Source organism: Ceratotherium simum, chromosome 6, assembly GCF_057802395.1.
Source record: "Ceratotherium simum simum isolate JZ-2026a chromosome 6, ASM5780239v1, whole genome shotgun sequence".
Lineage (NCBI taxonomy): Eukaryota > Metazoa > Chordata > Mammalia > Perissodactyla > Rhinocerotidae > Ceratotherium > Ceratotherium simum.
The window spans coordinates 70,135,707-70,153,060 of NC_141905.1; the positions used below are offsets into that span (position 1 = coordinate 70,135,707).

General features: G+C 33.6%; 1 protein-coding gene across 2 annotated transcripts in view; it reads left to right on the forward strand.

Moving 5' to 3' along the window:
* SHOC2 (SHOC2 leucine rich repeat scaffold protein) overlaps positions 1–8,412 on the forward strand; it is a 95,622-nt gene extending 87,210 nt beyond the window's left edge. For both annotated transcript variants that reach the window (XM_004428078.3, XM_087432575.1), the window contains exons 6-9: positions 1,553–1,675; positions 4,310–4,447; positions 4,786–4,903; positions 6,325–8,412. In XM_004428078.3, coding sequence (XP_004428135.1) covers positions 1,553–1,675; positions 4,310–4,447; positions 4,786–4,903; positions 6,325–6,533 — 588 coding nt within the window. In that variant the 3' untranslated portion in view covers positions 6,534–8,412. The remainder of the gene's footprint in view (positions 1–1,552; positions 1,676–4,309; positions 4,448–4,785; positions 4,904–6,324) is intronic.
* The last annotated feature ends 8,942 nt before the right edge of the window (positions 8,413–17,354 follow it).

Consider the following 17,354-nt stretch of genomic DNA (forward strand, 5'->3'; position numbering starts at 1 on the left):
CTGCTCGTCAGGCCATGCTGTGGCAGCATCCCACATACAAAGTAGAGGAGGATTGGCACAGATGTTAGCTCGAGGACAATCTTCCTCAAACAAAAAGAGGAAAATTGGCAACAGATGTTAGCTCAGGGCCAATCTTCCTCACAAAAAATAAAAATTAAAAAAATGACAAATGTTTAACAAAACTTTTTCTTGGAAGAAGTGAAAATAAAGACTGACATTTTCCTCTTCATATAAGGGCCAGTAGTAAATTTTTTAATGAAAATGCTTTGTCATATTATTAACTATCAGTAGTTTGGGCATAGATAGATAATAAGTTTAAATGTTATAATAGATAGGTAATAAGTTTAAATATTATAATAAAAGAAAAACTTGGTTTTCAAATGGATGTTTGCTGCTTGGGATTTCTCTTATGGATGATTTTGTATAAAATGAGACAAGTAATCTATGTACATTGCAGAAAATTTTAAAAATACAGATTAACAAAAGGACGTAAAGTAATTCCCTCACTGAGAGGTAGCATCGCTGTTAATATATTGGCATATATCTTTGATATCCCACTGGGACAGGGGTACTGATGGTCCACTCTCGATACCAATATCCCCAACACAGAACAGTGTGATAAGAGTTGTTATTGATGAAAATGAGTTTTATAACTCAATATAAGGAAGCAGGAAAAAAAATAATGAATCACTGGCATATATTTCACTTTTTTTTCTATGTATATCTAATTTTTAAACAAAATTAGGATTACACTGTTTCATCATCTGTTTTTGTTATTCAATGATAAATATGTTCTTACCATCTTTTCTTATGGATTTTTAAAGTAAAATTGTGGATAGTTAGTGTTTTAATGATTTAGTTTGCAGTCTTAAGACTTTTTTAGTCTTCTAATTTATTGCTCCACATCTCTAGAATTGCTGAGGTTATCTAGTTTCCTTGTGGGCTATAATTAGATGTTTCTTCTTCCATTGTGCTCATGAGCATCAACATTTTATTCAGTGATTTCTGTATATTTTTGTGAAATGGGGAAAACGTGTTTATCAATAGGACCTTTGAAATCAGAAGTGTTGGTCTGTATAGTGTATTTTTTCATATTCAATACAGATAATCACATAGGGAACAAATTTGCAGTTTAACCGCAAAATTAAAAACTAATTACTGCATGAAAAACTTTGGAGGCGTAGAGTTTTTGTTGCTTGTTTTTTCCCTCTGGATATCAAAAAAGGGAATAAGGTGGGCCAGCCCGGTGGCGTAGTGGTTAAGTTCGCACACACTGCTTTGGCAGCCTGGAGTACGCACGTTCACAAGTTCAGATCCCAGGTGTGGACCTATGCACCGCTCATCAAGCCATACTGTGGCGGGCGTCCCACATATGAAATAGAGAAAGGTGGGCACAGCTGTTAGCTCAGGGCTAATCTTCCTCACCAGAAAAAAAAGGGGGGGTGGGGAAATAAGGTTTTCTGATTAATTAGGAATTCTTTTTCCATAGAGAAGTATATAGGGGGCTTTGTTTTTGTGGTTCTACCTGGGATGCTTCTTTTGTCTTTGCCAGGACAATCAGTTGACATCACTTCCCTTGGATTTTGGAACTTGGACCAGTATGGTAGAATTGAATTTAGCCACTAATCAGCTCACAAAGATCCCTGAAGATGTGTCTGGCCTCGTTTCTCTTGAGGTGAGTATAAAAGAGCATTTAGAATTCCTTAGATCCTTCCACAGTTATCTCGCTTATAAAGTTTCCAATTAAAATAAGCAATTTCCATTTGGGTGAAGATCATAATTAGAAATGTTAGAGCTCTCTTAAACATACACAACCCTATTAGGATGATAAGATGTTGACGTAATCTGGGCTCAATGCTTCTGAATTACTGTTGCCCACTAAAAGTTGGTAAGTTTGAGTGCTGTAAAGCGCCTTTGAAAGAAAAGGTTTCTAAAACCTAACGTCTTTTAGAACATATTTTCCCCCTTGACTCTGTTTAAGAACTCTGCAGCATTGTCTACCAAGATTATTATGGATTCCTGAGACGGGCATTCAGAACCCTTCATATGATTCTGGCCTATTTTTCCATCCTAATTACCAACCTACTCTTTTATTTACTAGTTAAATAGATTATTTTCTTTGTTGGAAATGTGTGCATATTTCTAGCTATGTACGTTTAGTCTTATTGTTCCCAATATCAAGAATGTCCTCTTCTCATCCCCTTAATTTTTTCTTTAAAAATTTTAAAGATCCATCTTTTTGTCACCTCCTCAGTCAAAGATGATTTCTCCTGCCTCTGAGGCCCTAGAATTTTCATCCTTCTGATGAAAAAGCTTACAAATAGTAAATATATATAGTTTTTAAAATTTCCTCTGTATCTGTATTTTTTAAAAACCGAATTTCTTTATTCTTTTAGTATTTTAGTAAGGTGAAATAGTATGATATAATGGTTAAAAGCATGGGCTTTGAAGCCAAACAGATCTGGGTATAATTCCACCTTTTTTTTAAATTGGGGTATAATTGATATACAACATTATATTAGTTTAAGGTGTACAATCTAATGAGTCAATATTTGAATATATTGCAAAATGATCACTGCCATAAGTCTAGTTAACATCCATCACGATACATAGTTATAGAACTTTCTTTTCTTGTGATGAACACTTTTAAGATTTACTCACTTAGCAACTTTCACATACAACACAGTATTGTTAACTATAGTCACCATGCTGCACATTACATCCTCATGACTTATTTATTTTATTACTGGAATTTTGTACCTTTTGACTCCTTGCACCCATTTTGCCCTCCCTCCCTCCCCTCTGGTTGAGATCATATGATAATTTGTCTTTCTCTGACTTATTTCACTAAGCATAATGCCCTCAAGGTCCATCCATGTTGTCACAAAATGCCAAGATTTCATTCCTTTTTTATGGCTGAATAATATTCGTGTGTGTGTGCGTGTGTGTGTGTGTGGCATTTTCTTTATCCATTCATATCGATGGATGCTCTGTTTCCATATCTTGGCTGTTATAAATAATGCTGCAGTGAACATGGGGATGCATATATCTTTTTCAATTAGTGTTTTCATTTTCTTTGGATAAATGCCCAGAAGTAGAATTGCTGTATCATATGGTAGTTCTATTTTTAATTTTTTGAGGAACCTCCATACTGTTTTCCATAGTGGCTGTACCAGTTTACACTCTCACCAACAGTGTACAAGGGTTCCCTTTTCTCCACATACTTGCCGACACTTATCTTTTTTATAATAGCCATTCTAACAGGTGTGGGGTGATATCTCATTGTGGTTTTGATTTCCATTTCCCTGATGATTAGTGATGTTGAGCACCTTTTCATGTACCTGTTGGCCATCTGTATATGTCCTTTGGAAAAATGTCTATTCAGATCCTGTGCACATTTTTAATAGGATTGTTTTTTTGCTATTGAGTTGTATGAGCAATGCTACTTATATGTCTTTATTTATGGATTTACCCTGCCCAGGCTTCAGTTTCCTTAGCTGTGAAATGGGATAGTACATAGTATTTTTCTCATAAGGTTGTAGTTAGGATTAAGTGCAATAATGCACATAATGCATTTAGTATAGTGTTCTACAAATAGTAAACTCAATAAATGGCAGCTGCTGTTATTTTCTTGGTCTTATTGTATATGTTTTTTTTATTATGAGTGGTATAACTTTGGAGGAAGTAAGTGGGCATGAAAAATTATCCAGAAACTTATGTAGATCTTTCCATTCAGTGCTCTTTTCACTATCCCCATACCCAGTATTGTCCTCCCCCACATTGTTAACTTTTGTGAGAATGAGGACTGTCTTCCTCAACCTTTTTTTCTCTCTCAGTATATTACAGGATGCTTTGCAATGTAATAAATATACTGCAAATAGTAAGTGTAGTGGATTGATATAGGTAGTTTAGAAGTCAATTTTACTTAAATGATGATTTGTAAGGATTTTTGAATAAATAATTGGTTTCCTATTAGACATTTGTAACTATTTAGTATCAAAATACCATTAACTATATGAATCTTAGTGCAAGTAGTTAATTTTCTGTTTTTTTGTAATTTAGTTAAAATTTTTCCCTTTTGTTTTCATTAGTTTTCAATTAATCAAATAAAATCTCTATTTTATTTCCAGTAACTATGGTGATTTTTCTTGGAATAGCAAGTTAAATGTTTTATGTTATATAATTAAACATTATCTTTAATATTCACTATTTAGAGAGTTAGCATTGCTTAATAAATTTTAAGCCACACAATGGTAATATATAATTCCATTTCATGAGTTGCCAAACACTATCAATAATTTCTTTTTAGGTTCTAATATTGTCCAACAATCTTCTAAAGAAGCTTCCCCATGGTCTTGGAAACCTTAGAAAGTTAAGAGAGTTGGATCTAGAAGAGAACAAATTGGAATCCTTGCCAAATGAAATTGCTTATCTTAAGGATTTGCAGGTAAAACATTACCCTGATGATTTTATAGTTATATGATTAAAGTTTTGGGGATGCATTCCAAATTGCACATTTTTCTTAAGAATGTGATCTAATTCTTGGACCAGATAGATTTTCCTATTATAGCGTTAAGGCTGAGTTTTATGTTCTTGTAACCTGCTATATCTGCTTTTGAATTTCTAACAAATATTTTTTGAAAGAAAAACTGATTGAGCGATTCTCATCCTATCCAATCTAATATCCCTGTCGATTTAACTTATTAGTTTAAATGTATTATTTTAAACTTACATCAGTCATAGGAAATATATATGTAATCGTCTCTTATTTTGTTAATCTTTTAGAAATTAGTCTTGACAAACAACCAGTTGACCACTCTTCCCAGAGGTATTGGTCACCTTACCAATCTCACACATCTAGGCCTTGGAGAGAACCTACTTACTCATCTTCCTGAGGAAATTGGTATGAACTGTTTGGATGCTTGACGCTTTGACTCTGTACTAATAATTTGCTCTTGTGTTTTCAAGCAGTATTTCAGATTAATGTGACAAATCTGTTTTTGTCAACTGAGGTTACATCAGGCTCTAGATTTTTTTTATATAGAGTGCCAGTGGTTGGTTGGTTTTGGTATATTTATTCCAAATTTAAAAATTACACAGGCTTGAATTAAATTACTGATGTCTTATACCAAAAGACCATTTACTTATCAGATTTTAGAATTAATATTAATATTTGAGAGTGCTTTAGAATTTTTCAAGTTTCTTCATACCCATTATTTCATATAATCAACATGACCCCGTTGAATTTTAGACAGGTTATGACCCCATTTTACAGAGAGAGTTAATTGATTGAGGTCATATAGTAGTTCTTAAATTGGTAATTCCATGTATTATATTCTCCTATCTATACCATGCTGTTCCAGAGACACTATAGATTAGTGGTTAAAAATGGTTTGGGAGTAAAATAGACAATTCAAAGTCTAGCTTTGTCGCTTATTGGCTTTATGGCTTTGGATCAGGAAAAGAAACTCCCTAAGCTTCAAGTTTCCTACCTGTAAAATAAGGATGATAATAGTAATTTCTCATAGGGTTGCTCTGAATATTAAATGAAATCTTACATGTAAAGAAATACATTACCTGGTAGCTGTTATTTTTATTAGTCTTCTATACACCGCTATCAAATATTAAAAATTTTGAAATTTAAAAATTAGAAACACATGGGGCAGATTTACACTTTTATTTCTAATATATTTATTCAGCTGGTCTCTTGCAGTTCCTTGAGACATTTGCCTAGAAAGTATTAGTATCCTAAGAGAGCGTAAGAAAAATTTTTTAAAAGATGATATAAATTGATTTTTGACTTACTGCCAAATATATGATAACTCTCTTAGTGAAAGATTTATTCCAAGTAACAAAAACCTTTCTACACGAGAAATTTATAAATAGGAGAGCTTGTCACATTGTCTATAATAGGAAGATGATTATAGGCACGCACTGACTGTGCAATAAACTTACCTCTGAAGCTTTGAAAAAATACATAGAAATGCCAAGCTGCCCCAAACAATCTCTGCAGAGGTAGCATGTGTATTTTCAAAAAAAACTCTCCAAGCTTGAAAACCAACCATAAAGGAAGAGATTCTGATTTAATTGGTATAGAATGTGACCTGGACATGAGGCTTTTAAAAATCTCCCCAGTTGGTTTGGATATGCAGCAAAGTTTGAGATCTATAGTTGTAGAGAGTTTCAAAACTAAGAGACGAGAATAAGAGGAAATGTATATTCATTATATATAATGCCTAGGATAGCATCATGCCCAGTTGAAATTTTTTAATAGTAACTGTGTTTTTAAAAAATAATAATTGATTTGATTTTTTTTTTAAACAGGTACACTGGAGAACCTAGAAGAACTGTATTTGAATGACAACCCAAACCTGCATAGCCTTCCCTTTGAGCTGGCTCTTTGCAGCAAGCTTTCAATCATGAGTATTGAGAACTGTCCACTCAGTCACCTTCCACCTCAGATTGTTGCTGGGGGTCCTTCTTTCATCATTCAGTTCCTAAAGATGCAGGGTCCATATCGTGCCATGGTCTGATACAAATCTGCTGGTCCCACACACTGTTCAAAAATAGACTGCCATTAATGTTTCATATCTATATCTGTATCTATTTATGTAGATATTGATATATTTGGCAGATTTATAAAGACTGCATTATGTGTTTCTGCTAATAGAGGAATCATAGCCATTTAGATTTTTTTTAATTCTGTACAAAAGGCTTATATAAGTTTTCTTTGCTGAACTTGATGGATGTTTTTCTGTTGTGTATTAAGATACGCCAGTCTGCTTAAAACATTTGCCAACAAATTATGAAGTTATTAAACTTAAGGGACAGAGGTAGTATAGTTAGATATACTTTCTCTTAGCAAAAATAATGGGCAAACAATTTTGTTGCAACTTTTCATATACATTTTCCCCTTACCAATTGTCACATCTTTATAGTATTATAGGCCCTGAAGGTAGAATTTTTCTTTAACTTATTTTTAAATTTGAGATTTAAATTTTATATATTGTTTACAGTCAGAGTAAATCACTGGATTTTTTTTTTTTTTTGGTTTGATTTGCTCTGTTTTAATCAGTCAAATCTAGAGTTTATATCCTTTGCTAAAGAATTTGCATCAGCTTGTTTAGATATTAAAAGATATTTGCTTGTTGAAACAACTGGCAAAGTGAATCAAAAATTCCAGAATTCTTTTAATTGTTTCTCTGATCAATTGTGAAGCAAAATATCTGAAGTGAGTCTTTGGGTTGGGGGGAGGGTATTCAGACCTTTTCTAGTACAAATGTCTTTTCTTAAGTTTATGGGGACAGAAACTTGTAGTACAAAGGAGTTTTCATTCCTGAAAGTTGCAGATCCACAAAAACAGACAATAATTTGGCAAAAAAAAGATACACATAAACACACACATTCTATATATGTATATACAATGCTATATAGATATGTATTTATTATATCATAAACTACAATAGGTAACTTTAAGGATTTCTCCCTATCCTTGTACAATGAAATGAATGTTTTTCTTTGAACACTGCAATATATGTATGTTTCAAGGTTATTTAACAGTGTACTATGGTTTTATATCTTGACTTGCCTTGTACATCTTTCAGTTCTGGAATATCGCATCTAAGCACAATATCTTCACACTGTGCTGTATTGCTGCTGAACTAAATGCACTTTTCCCCACATGTGGGGCACTGGCTTCAAACAATTCAGTTCAGTACCATTGATTTTAATCTCATCTTTCCTTTCTTGGAAGTTAATACAGTTATGGGAAAGAGGCACATTGCATAGAAGCCATTGATAATTCAGTGGAAGTTCTGTAAGATGTGCATGTGCTATTTGATATATTTTCTTTTGCTTTACTGCTTTTAAGGCTAGCAGTATTGTAAGTGTGTGCCCCTTATACAGTACTCTTACTTTTGGTAGTGTCGGTCTAAGTTGATTTAATTATTGAAGAGACTCACAGAGCGAGTTCATTCTAGATATCATCCTGAAAAATATAATGAATTTTCCCATATAATGAATAACTGTTATATATAATTACGTATTGCTGCTTGGTTTTCTTTTTTTTCCACTTAGATGGGCATTGTGTTTTAAATAAAATCATTTTTGAATTAAGGCTATAATATTAAGATCGAAATTTGGAGTGTTATTTTGCTCTTCCTGGCACTCAAATTCAGGACTAAGTTTGAGGTCGAACCTGTATTCGTAATTGGCAATTTTTTAAGGAGCAACTAAGAAATGGAAGGCAGGTGAAGATATAAAACCCTAGAATGCTTAAATGTGCTGTAAAACTATTGTAGATGTCACTGGATTTTACCAAGTAATATCCTTTCTTCTTTTTTCCATCTACTGTGGCTTTTCAGTTAAAATTTTGTTTATAAAAGGAATTTCTTTATTACAGCTCTACCTAGAGCTTGTGTGTATGTGTGGTTTTTTAAAAATCTCATATCCAGGTGTGTTTATATATTAACATGATGGAACTTGAACTTTAAAGGCAGTAACCTAATGTCTTTTCTTGGAAAAAAATATGGTATTGTTTCTTAAAAAATGAAAATAGATATGGTTTTTAAAACATTTTGGGTCCCCTACCGTCATTTATGTTAGTCTGTAGCAGAAGTGCAAAATGATCACAATCTTAAATGTAGAAGTGATGTTACATGCAAACCACATATACCTGAGGAGTTATAAAATTTAAGTGTAAAAGATATGTCCTGTTTATGGCTGCCACCTTGTACGAGCCCATGAATTTCAGTACTTCTAACAAGAAACTAAAATGGACTCTAATTGGGATATCCTTGTGAAATCAGGATATTTAAATAGTTTGAATATAATAAGGGATATTGTTGAGTGACTACGTATGAGCTAATACTTTTTCTGAAACTGCAGTAGGACTAATTGGCATGGCCAAAATTTTCCTTTCTGTTAAAGAAATTAGGTTTACTCTCTCCGTGAGGCTCAGTAAATAAAAAAGGAATGTCATAAGATGTTGCATTGTAAAAACATTGCTCTAAGCTTTGCTTTTTATAGTAGCAAAATGTCAATGACAATGTCAAACAGTCCTTCTTTTGTGGTAGTTGAATACTTTTTAAATCCCAAATGATTATTTCATACAGAAAGAAGGGGGAGATGCTAAATAATTTATGGACTTGATGGATACAAATGAAAACAGTAGAAGATAGAAACTCTTGGGGGAGAAAATACACATAAAACATTTATTTGTACTTATATTAAAAGGTGAGTGATACAATTGGAATGAGTTCTAAAAATGTAATTGCATATTTCCAATTTATCTCATTGTAAATCATTTAAAATGGATAAACTGAATCATTTAAAATGGATAAAGTGTTATACATCACAATTTATCTAGTCTTTTCTCTGCTAACTTTTGTTATAATTTTTACTTTTCTTCTTAGTATTGCTAAGCCGTGCATATTGAGTCCAAATTTCAGCTTGCAGAATTTGTATTTGTTATCAGTAAGAATGTAGTGGTTAAAGTGTATAAAATTGAACACTTTGAAATGGAAAGGGGGCACTATCAGTTGTTATGTTGGGCCAACAGCCATAGATCAGAACTGTCTCTGGAAAAACAGGTTATATAGTTGCTCTTGCATGATTAAAATTAGAAGAAAGCAAATGGCACAATCCAAAATAAGCAGAATAAATTCCTGAAATTTTCAAATTTAACTAAAATGAATAACTTGTGAAGAAAACTATCCTTCTGCCTATACCAGAGGATAAGATTGTATACCAAGTATCTTAGATAAAAACTTTTCTTTTGCTTTATTCTTTTGGTTAGTTGAGCTTTTAAGAGCCAGTTTGGGCAATTGGAAAACGTATGACAGTCTTTGGTTGATTATCAAGTCTTTGAGAATTTGACTATGCACGAGTTGTGGTATCAACTTGGTATCTAAGGGAGTGTCTTGAATGTTATATTAAGAAAGTGTTAGGAGAATGTTTTATAAAATAGATATTGGTACTTTTTTGTTGAATAGGATGCCTCTAAACCTGATAACACTAATTCTAAGGAAACATTTGTGGGTTTATTTATTTTTATTTTTTACTTTTTTGCTTGAGGAAGATTGTCCCTGAGCTAACAGCTGTGCCAGTCTTCCTCCATTTTGTATGTGGGACGCAGCCACAGCATGGCTTGATGAGTGCTACATTGGTCTGCACCTGGGATCTGAACCTGTGAACCCCAGGCCGCTGAAGCAGAGCGCACGAACTTAACCACTATACCACTGGGGCGGCCCCTGTGGGTTTATTTTTACTTTGAAATATAAGTTAAAATATAAATAAGGTTTTCTGGGGATTTTTAACTTTTAAAACTGAAGTTGGTCGTTACCTTTAAAAAAAAACTTTATGCACTTGGTAATTATCTCACTGACTTACATATTCTAAATATAAACTGTTTTGAAGGTAAATACCTGTTAGTGATCAAGACTTCAACTGGATAGTAGTTTATAGTGTTTCAGATTGAAGACTTTTTAAAGTTTGGTAGGAATAGTGTCCACTATTGTCCACTAGTATGGGCAGTGCTGTCATGTACAGGTTTTGCAGGTTGTACAGCATATAAGAATACTACTTATTGGGAGGATTTATTTACATCATAGATTTGTATATTTATTACGACAGTTTTTCAGCAGATGGCAGTAAAGTGCTTTGTTCTAACAAAATCAGTATATTATGTGAAATTTCTGACAGATGGAAGTAGAGTCTGGAGAAAGGAGCGTTTTTTTCTTCCTCATTTGCATAATAGTAATAGTTGGGCTAGTGGGGAGATTCGATCTTTGTGCAAATTATTAGAGCTCCATCCTAACAATCCTAATAAGAAATGAATAATATCTAAATGACAAGCATTTTATATGTTATAGGTACTACTAAAAATGACCTCACTTGGAAAATCTAATAATTAGAGTCTATAGGTGCTTTATCAGTGACTGTTATTATTTAGAGTTCATGTTATCTAATTTACCTTTTATCATTAGTGGTTTTTATTTGGAGAATTGAACCTTCCACTGGTCTGATCAGGCTTAATATACAAATAGCATTTGCATTAGTTGTCTATACCATTTTCTTTTCATGATTTTGTAGAAATTATTATTCAATAAGTCTGTCCATCCAATGCTTAAAACCTGGTGTCTGCTGCTAAAGGGGATGTTATGTGTATATGGCTCAAATCATTTATTTATTTTAGTATTTGTCTTTAATAGAAAAGTATACTAATATATAATTTTTCTCATTTAGTGTTTTTCTCTTCTCACCTCAAAACTTTTTTTTTTTTTTGCTGGGAAAGATTCTCGCTGAGCTAACGTCTGTTGCCAGTCTTCCTCTTTTTTCTTTCTTTTTTTCCCTCCCCAAAGCCCCAGTACATAGTTGTATATTCTAGTTGTAGGTTCTTCTAGTTCTTCTATCTGAGCCGCCACCACAGCATGGCTACTGACAGACTACTGACAGACGAGTGGTGTGGTTCCATTCCCAGGAACCAAACCCAGGCTGCCGAAGCAGACCGTGCCAAACCTTAACCACTGGGCCCTCAGGGCTGGCTGTCAAAACTCATTTTTAACAGTTCAGAAAGTTGTCTTGAATTGCTAAATAAGAATGTAACACAGTATTTTGTATGATGAATAGTGTCCTTAGATTATATTTTAATCTGCATGTCAGAACTTGTTTTTAATTAGATACACAATAATTTGCACAGTGCACAGTTTAGAAGGCATAGATAGAACACTGCAAAAATGATAGTATCTGAAAATAATATTTAACAGTTTTGACTTTTCTCCTAGTGAAGTTCAGGCTTCCACTGATGTTTAACAAGGCTTTTGTTGTGGTAAAACTTAGCTATCTTGAATTATGATTCAAGGCCAAAAGGTGTAAACAGCCTTCAGAAAATGTACTTTTAGCCTGAATTATATTGTTGATTATTTTGGCTATATATCTTACTTTGTCTTACCTTTTTAATCAGTCGTTCTGTATTAAGGTATTCAGTATAAATAAGTATTTGCAAATGTTTTACCATTGAATCTTTTAAAAAATTTCCAACGCTACGTGTAACTGAAGTTCAACATGAAATCAGTCTTTACAATATCATTGAACCACAAAAATGTGGAATTGAAAGGACTCTTCACTACCATTTAATCTTCTAGAAAACTTTAAAACAGCAAATGGCATGCATAATGTGTACAAAAATAGGTGGACAAAAAGATGCAATTTTTGTACCGTCAGTAGTGACCTTCAGTATAGTTATTTATATTTACTATTTATAAAATCCCAAATTATAGTTTTGAGTTTTTTTTTTTTTTTTTGGTTTTTTACTATTAGAGTATGCAATGAATATATCCTATAATAAAAACTGTCCTATAATGGAGACATTGAATTATTAGAGATACTTCTCCCATTCTATGAGCCTTCATGAAGAAAACGTGTTTTATTTTGTAACCTTTCGTAAGAAAGTCTGCTATGCTGTTTAAGATGTCTTGGTACTAAAGGTGGAAATTGAGTGCAGAATTCCTAGAAAAAGAAAGTTGTGGTATTGGCTAATAAAGAGCATTTATTTAAGATATGTTTTTAAATGTTTCATGAGAACAAAAGCTATAAGGGTAAAGGAGACCTTACCCAGTGTAAACTATTTAATTGGCTGAAGAAAATTTATCAGGGAAGGTAATAAATATTAGTCCTGTGCACGTGATTAACTGTCATCTTTCCTCTGAACATTCTTTGATGTGTATTTTTAAAAAGTCACTCTGGCAACCTTGAGAAGAATAGATTGAATGAAATCAAAACTAGAGGCCAAGCGGCCAGATGAGAGGCTGTTGGAGTAATCCAGATCACAGATGACATTGGCTTTGATTGGGATTGTAGCTGTGGGGATGGAAAGAAACATTTAAGGGAGACTTAGGAAGAAGTATTAGTAAGACATCATGAATGATAGGAAAAAGTAAGTTATAGAATCAAAAGTTACTCCCAGAATCGTGGCTTAAGCATCTAGATGAATTTATTAAACTACAGAACATTGTAGGAGGACCAAGTTCTTTTAGTTTGTTTGGGTGTAGGGAAAGGATGTGTTCTAGCACCTGTGGGACATAAGTGCAGATGCCAAGTAAGCAATTGGATACTTAAATCCGGTGCTTAGAAGGTTAGGCCTAGAAACATGATTCAACATACAGATGATAATCAAAGCAAGAATTTCCTTGGGAGAGCATGTGGAATGGGAAGGGGGTGGAATCCTGATGAACTCTGACATTTAGCTTTTGTATAGATAGGAGCCTGCAAAGACTGAGGACTAGCTGTAGTAGAAGTGGGAGGGAAACGAAGAATATGGTGTTTAGGAAATTATGAATAGCCAATTTCACAGAGTGCAATTCTTCTAACCTCTCAGTGTATTCTGCTTCAATATTTTACTTTCCATGCCTACTTTCCTAGGACTCTGCCCTGTCCAAATTGGTTGCCATTAACTAGTCACGTGTGGCTTTTTAAATTTAGATTAAAATTAAATAAAAATTTACCTTTCAGTCCTCAGTCACACTAGTCACTTCAGGTTCTCAGTAACCATATATGACTGGTGGCTCCTGTATTAGTGCAGATACAGAACATTTCTGTCATCACAGAAAATTCCATTGGACAGTGATTCTAGTTTATAGCTAGATTCTAGTTTATAGCACTCTTTCTCCATAATTAGTTTTCAGCCCTGAGCTGAGTTGAAGATTACACTAAGTGCTTGTTTTTCAGGTTGAGCCTGTGTGCAATTTTATTTCCCTAAAGAGCTGGGAGGAGGGTGTCAGATGAAGAATGCTAAGAGCAGCTCTTCGTGGTCTTTCCAAAATTCTTACATGATTGCTCATATTCTTTCTTATTTAAATTTGATTTCCTTAAATTTTATCTCTAGACATGTCACCTAAAGACTTAACCCATTTTTCTTCATTAAAAAGATTTTATTCCTTGCTCTTTTCCATATTCTAATTATTTAATCAACTGGTTTATGGTGGTCGCTCTCCCTTCATTTTTGCTGTTGAACTCTTTACTTTGTAGTTAATCTTCTGGAATAGATTACATTTGGGATAACTGGCCAAGTCTGTACATTTACTTTTAACTCATCTTTGATCAAGAGTTGCTTATCTGGTCTAGCTAAAGAACTAGATTTTCATGGTCTTAGCCCTGCTAGCAAAAATCAGACCCAGGAAAAGAATGTCTCTATTTGGGAGTGGCACAATTCTAAAATGTACACAGAAAAATTCTGACTTGAAAAGAATACTATTATAAAAATATTTAAAGTGATTAGATTATCAGCTCTTTAATAACTTTTATAGGTTAAGGTGATTAGACTGTCAACTCTTAAACCATTGTTTTTCACTCATATTTTTAAAAACTTGGTAATTTCTCCTTTATATTACAAGTGCAATCATGACTCAGTGTATGTTATAAATGTTACCTTCAAAATTAGGCATCGTGAATGTCCAAATCTTTGTAAAGAGTTCACTTGATTGAATAACTATATGGTTACTTTAAATTTCCCTGTTGAGATTAGAGATAAGAATCTGAGTATTTGGATTTTTTTTTTCAATTTTTATCACTGATGTTGAAAATTAGTTAGAAAACCTAATTTTAATGTAACATTTCTTAGGAAATTTTAATGCTCAATGTTTAAGCATCTAAGTGGCCATATTTCTTATGACAGAAATAGCAGTCAAAATGCTTGGAATTAGCCCTTTAATTTCTGAAGTGTAAAGGTAGACCATATGTGTATGTGAGTACGTATATATGAACAAATGAATGAGAGAGTAAAAGCACAATGGTGAAATCATAAATGAAGTGAACTTTATGTATTTCCACTCAGGCAGGTGATTGATTTGTAAAGAAGTTCACTGGATTTTCTTGATTTGAAGGGTCATTATGTTTTGCTGAATTTTACTTATAGATCCCATGCCTTTTAACTAACATGATTCCTTGCTACAAAAACAATGTTTATCTTATATCATTTCTTGTCAAACATACGCTACAGACACAGAAATTTTTGCCATTGAGGAGGTCATAATCTAATGGATTTCACTTGTTTTTGAATAATCTACTTTTGAAAAATTGAGTTATGAAATTAAAAATTTCATTCGGAGTTCAATTTTTCTAACTTCCAGAGCACATCCTGTTACTGCTCAATAAAAGCTACCCTGAGGCAATTGAGAACATGGATTGCCTTTTAAAGGGTACTGATAGACTGGTTTATAGAGAATAAAATATTAACGTGAAGAGTTATGGATGAGCCTGGGTTTAGAATGATTACCATTGTCTTCTAAAATGTTTGGTGACTTCTTTTTTCTTTTCTGTGAATATTGGCTTAGATGCACGTAATAAATCTACACATTTTGGCCTTTGATATCAACTTCAAAAGAACACTGTACAGTCAAGAGTTCTTCTAAGCTCTAATTTATTTGGATTGGAGATGAAAACTAAAAGCAAAATTTTTCTAGTTTTCTCCTTTTGTACAGTAGTAACCTATCCTGTTACTTTTCCGAGGGCATAATTAGTCTTACCACATTCATTGGGTGTTACCATAGATGAGATATCTGAGTATTAGGTTTTTTTTTCATTTTATATGCATACACACACACACGGTTCATGGAGATTATATTTCTACGGCTTTTTTTTTTTAAGCATATTTGAATATCATTTAGTAAATACCAGCTTTTTAAAATATACAGTTCTAAAATATACAAACTATTCTTCCAAGGGAAGTCTTTAAAACAAGCTCTAAGTTCAACAAGTGTTTGCTTGTACTTAAGTGCCTTGACAGTTATTTTATAACTTTTCTCCACTATATATTATTTGTTCAAGACTGAATTTTAAAACAATTTGGATTACTAGAATTCCATGGGCTATGAATTTTATTGAGGATTGTTAAGGACTTGGGTTACTTCTAAACCTTTATAAACTTGACAAAGTTGGTAATCATTTTTTTCCAATTTTTTGGTTTTGGTTATGTTTAGGTTCTTTTAAGGGTTAGTTATGTATTATTTTAAGTAACTAAGCCAATTTCATTTTCCCTTGCTGTTCCTTCAGTTTTTATATACATCTGAGTCCATTATCTTTATTTTCAAGATGAAGGAATATCCAGGGTAATTGAATGAGTTATACACTGATGCAGTGTCATGTCAACGTTGAAATTAGAGCCTGGGTCTTCTGACTCCCTAGTCAGTATTGCCTCCCTTTGCAAACCAAACCACATCATCTGCACTGCCCTGATTGAAATAGGCTAACCAGGTAAAAGCTGATTAAGTGGGGCCATGATTAAAACAGTTAACCAGGTGAAAGTCAAATCAAAACTTTTCCTCCATTAGGAATCTACTAATTGGAAAAACAATTTATTGTAACAGCCATAAATTTGAACAATTTAGATTGAGTTCGACACTTCTTTCCTTCTCTTTCTTTTAAACCAAATGAAAGAGACAAGCTACAAACAAAGTGCTGGACTAAGTCTATAATGCATAATTTACATACTAAATTGCTACTATTTTTGTGTGGGTAATCTTTCATGTTAATTATAGATGAAATATTTACTAATAAAATTTTTCTTTTGGACAAAGTCAAGGATCAATGACTTTATAGTTGGTGGTTCAAAGAAATCACACGGAGCATCCCCTGTCTTTCAGGTAGATAAGACATTATCTATTTTAAAGATAAAGTAACCAGGGGCCGGCCCCGTGGCTTAGCGGTTAACTGCGTGCACTCTGCTACTGGTGGCCTGGGTTCAGATCCTCGGCGTGCACCCACGCACGGCTTCTCCGGCCATGCTGAGGCAGCGTCCCACGTACAGCAACTAGAAGGATGTGCAACTATGATATACAACTATCTGCTGGGACTTTGGGGGGGAAAAAAGAGGAGGAGGACTGGCAATAGATGTTAGCTCAGAGCCGGTCTTCCTCAGCAAAAAGAGGAGGATTGGCATGGATGTTAGCTCAGGGCTGATCTTCCTCAGGACAAAAACAAAAAGATAAAGTAACCAAATCCAAAGAATTAAGTCAACTATTATAGGACAGTGGAACTGGGGACTACCTCTACGAGTACAGTGTTCTTTTGACTCTATCATGTTGACTTTGTAATGTATTCTTAGCTGTGAACATGTCTTACTTTCTAAAAGTTCAGCTTTGAGAGAGAGGTGTTTGGAGCTGTGTGAGTAGTAATTAAGAAAGGAAGCCTCCTGGCTCGCCATCCTGATTAGTTTACACAAATCCAAGGAAACAGTGGAGTGACAGGTGTTGCAACCAGATTGCATTTACTTCCAAGACCATAGAAGCCTTGTGGCCTACAAGGTATAAATCCAAATTAAAGTTATCACAGTTGCCTTTTGTGGAATGGCTGATAGAGAA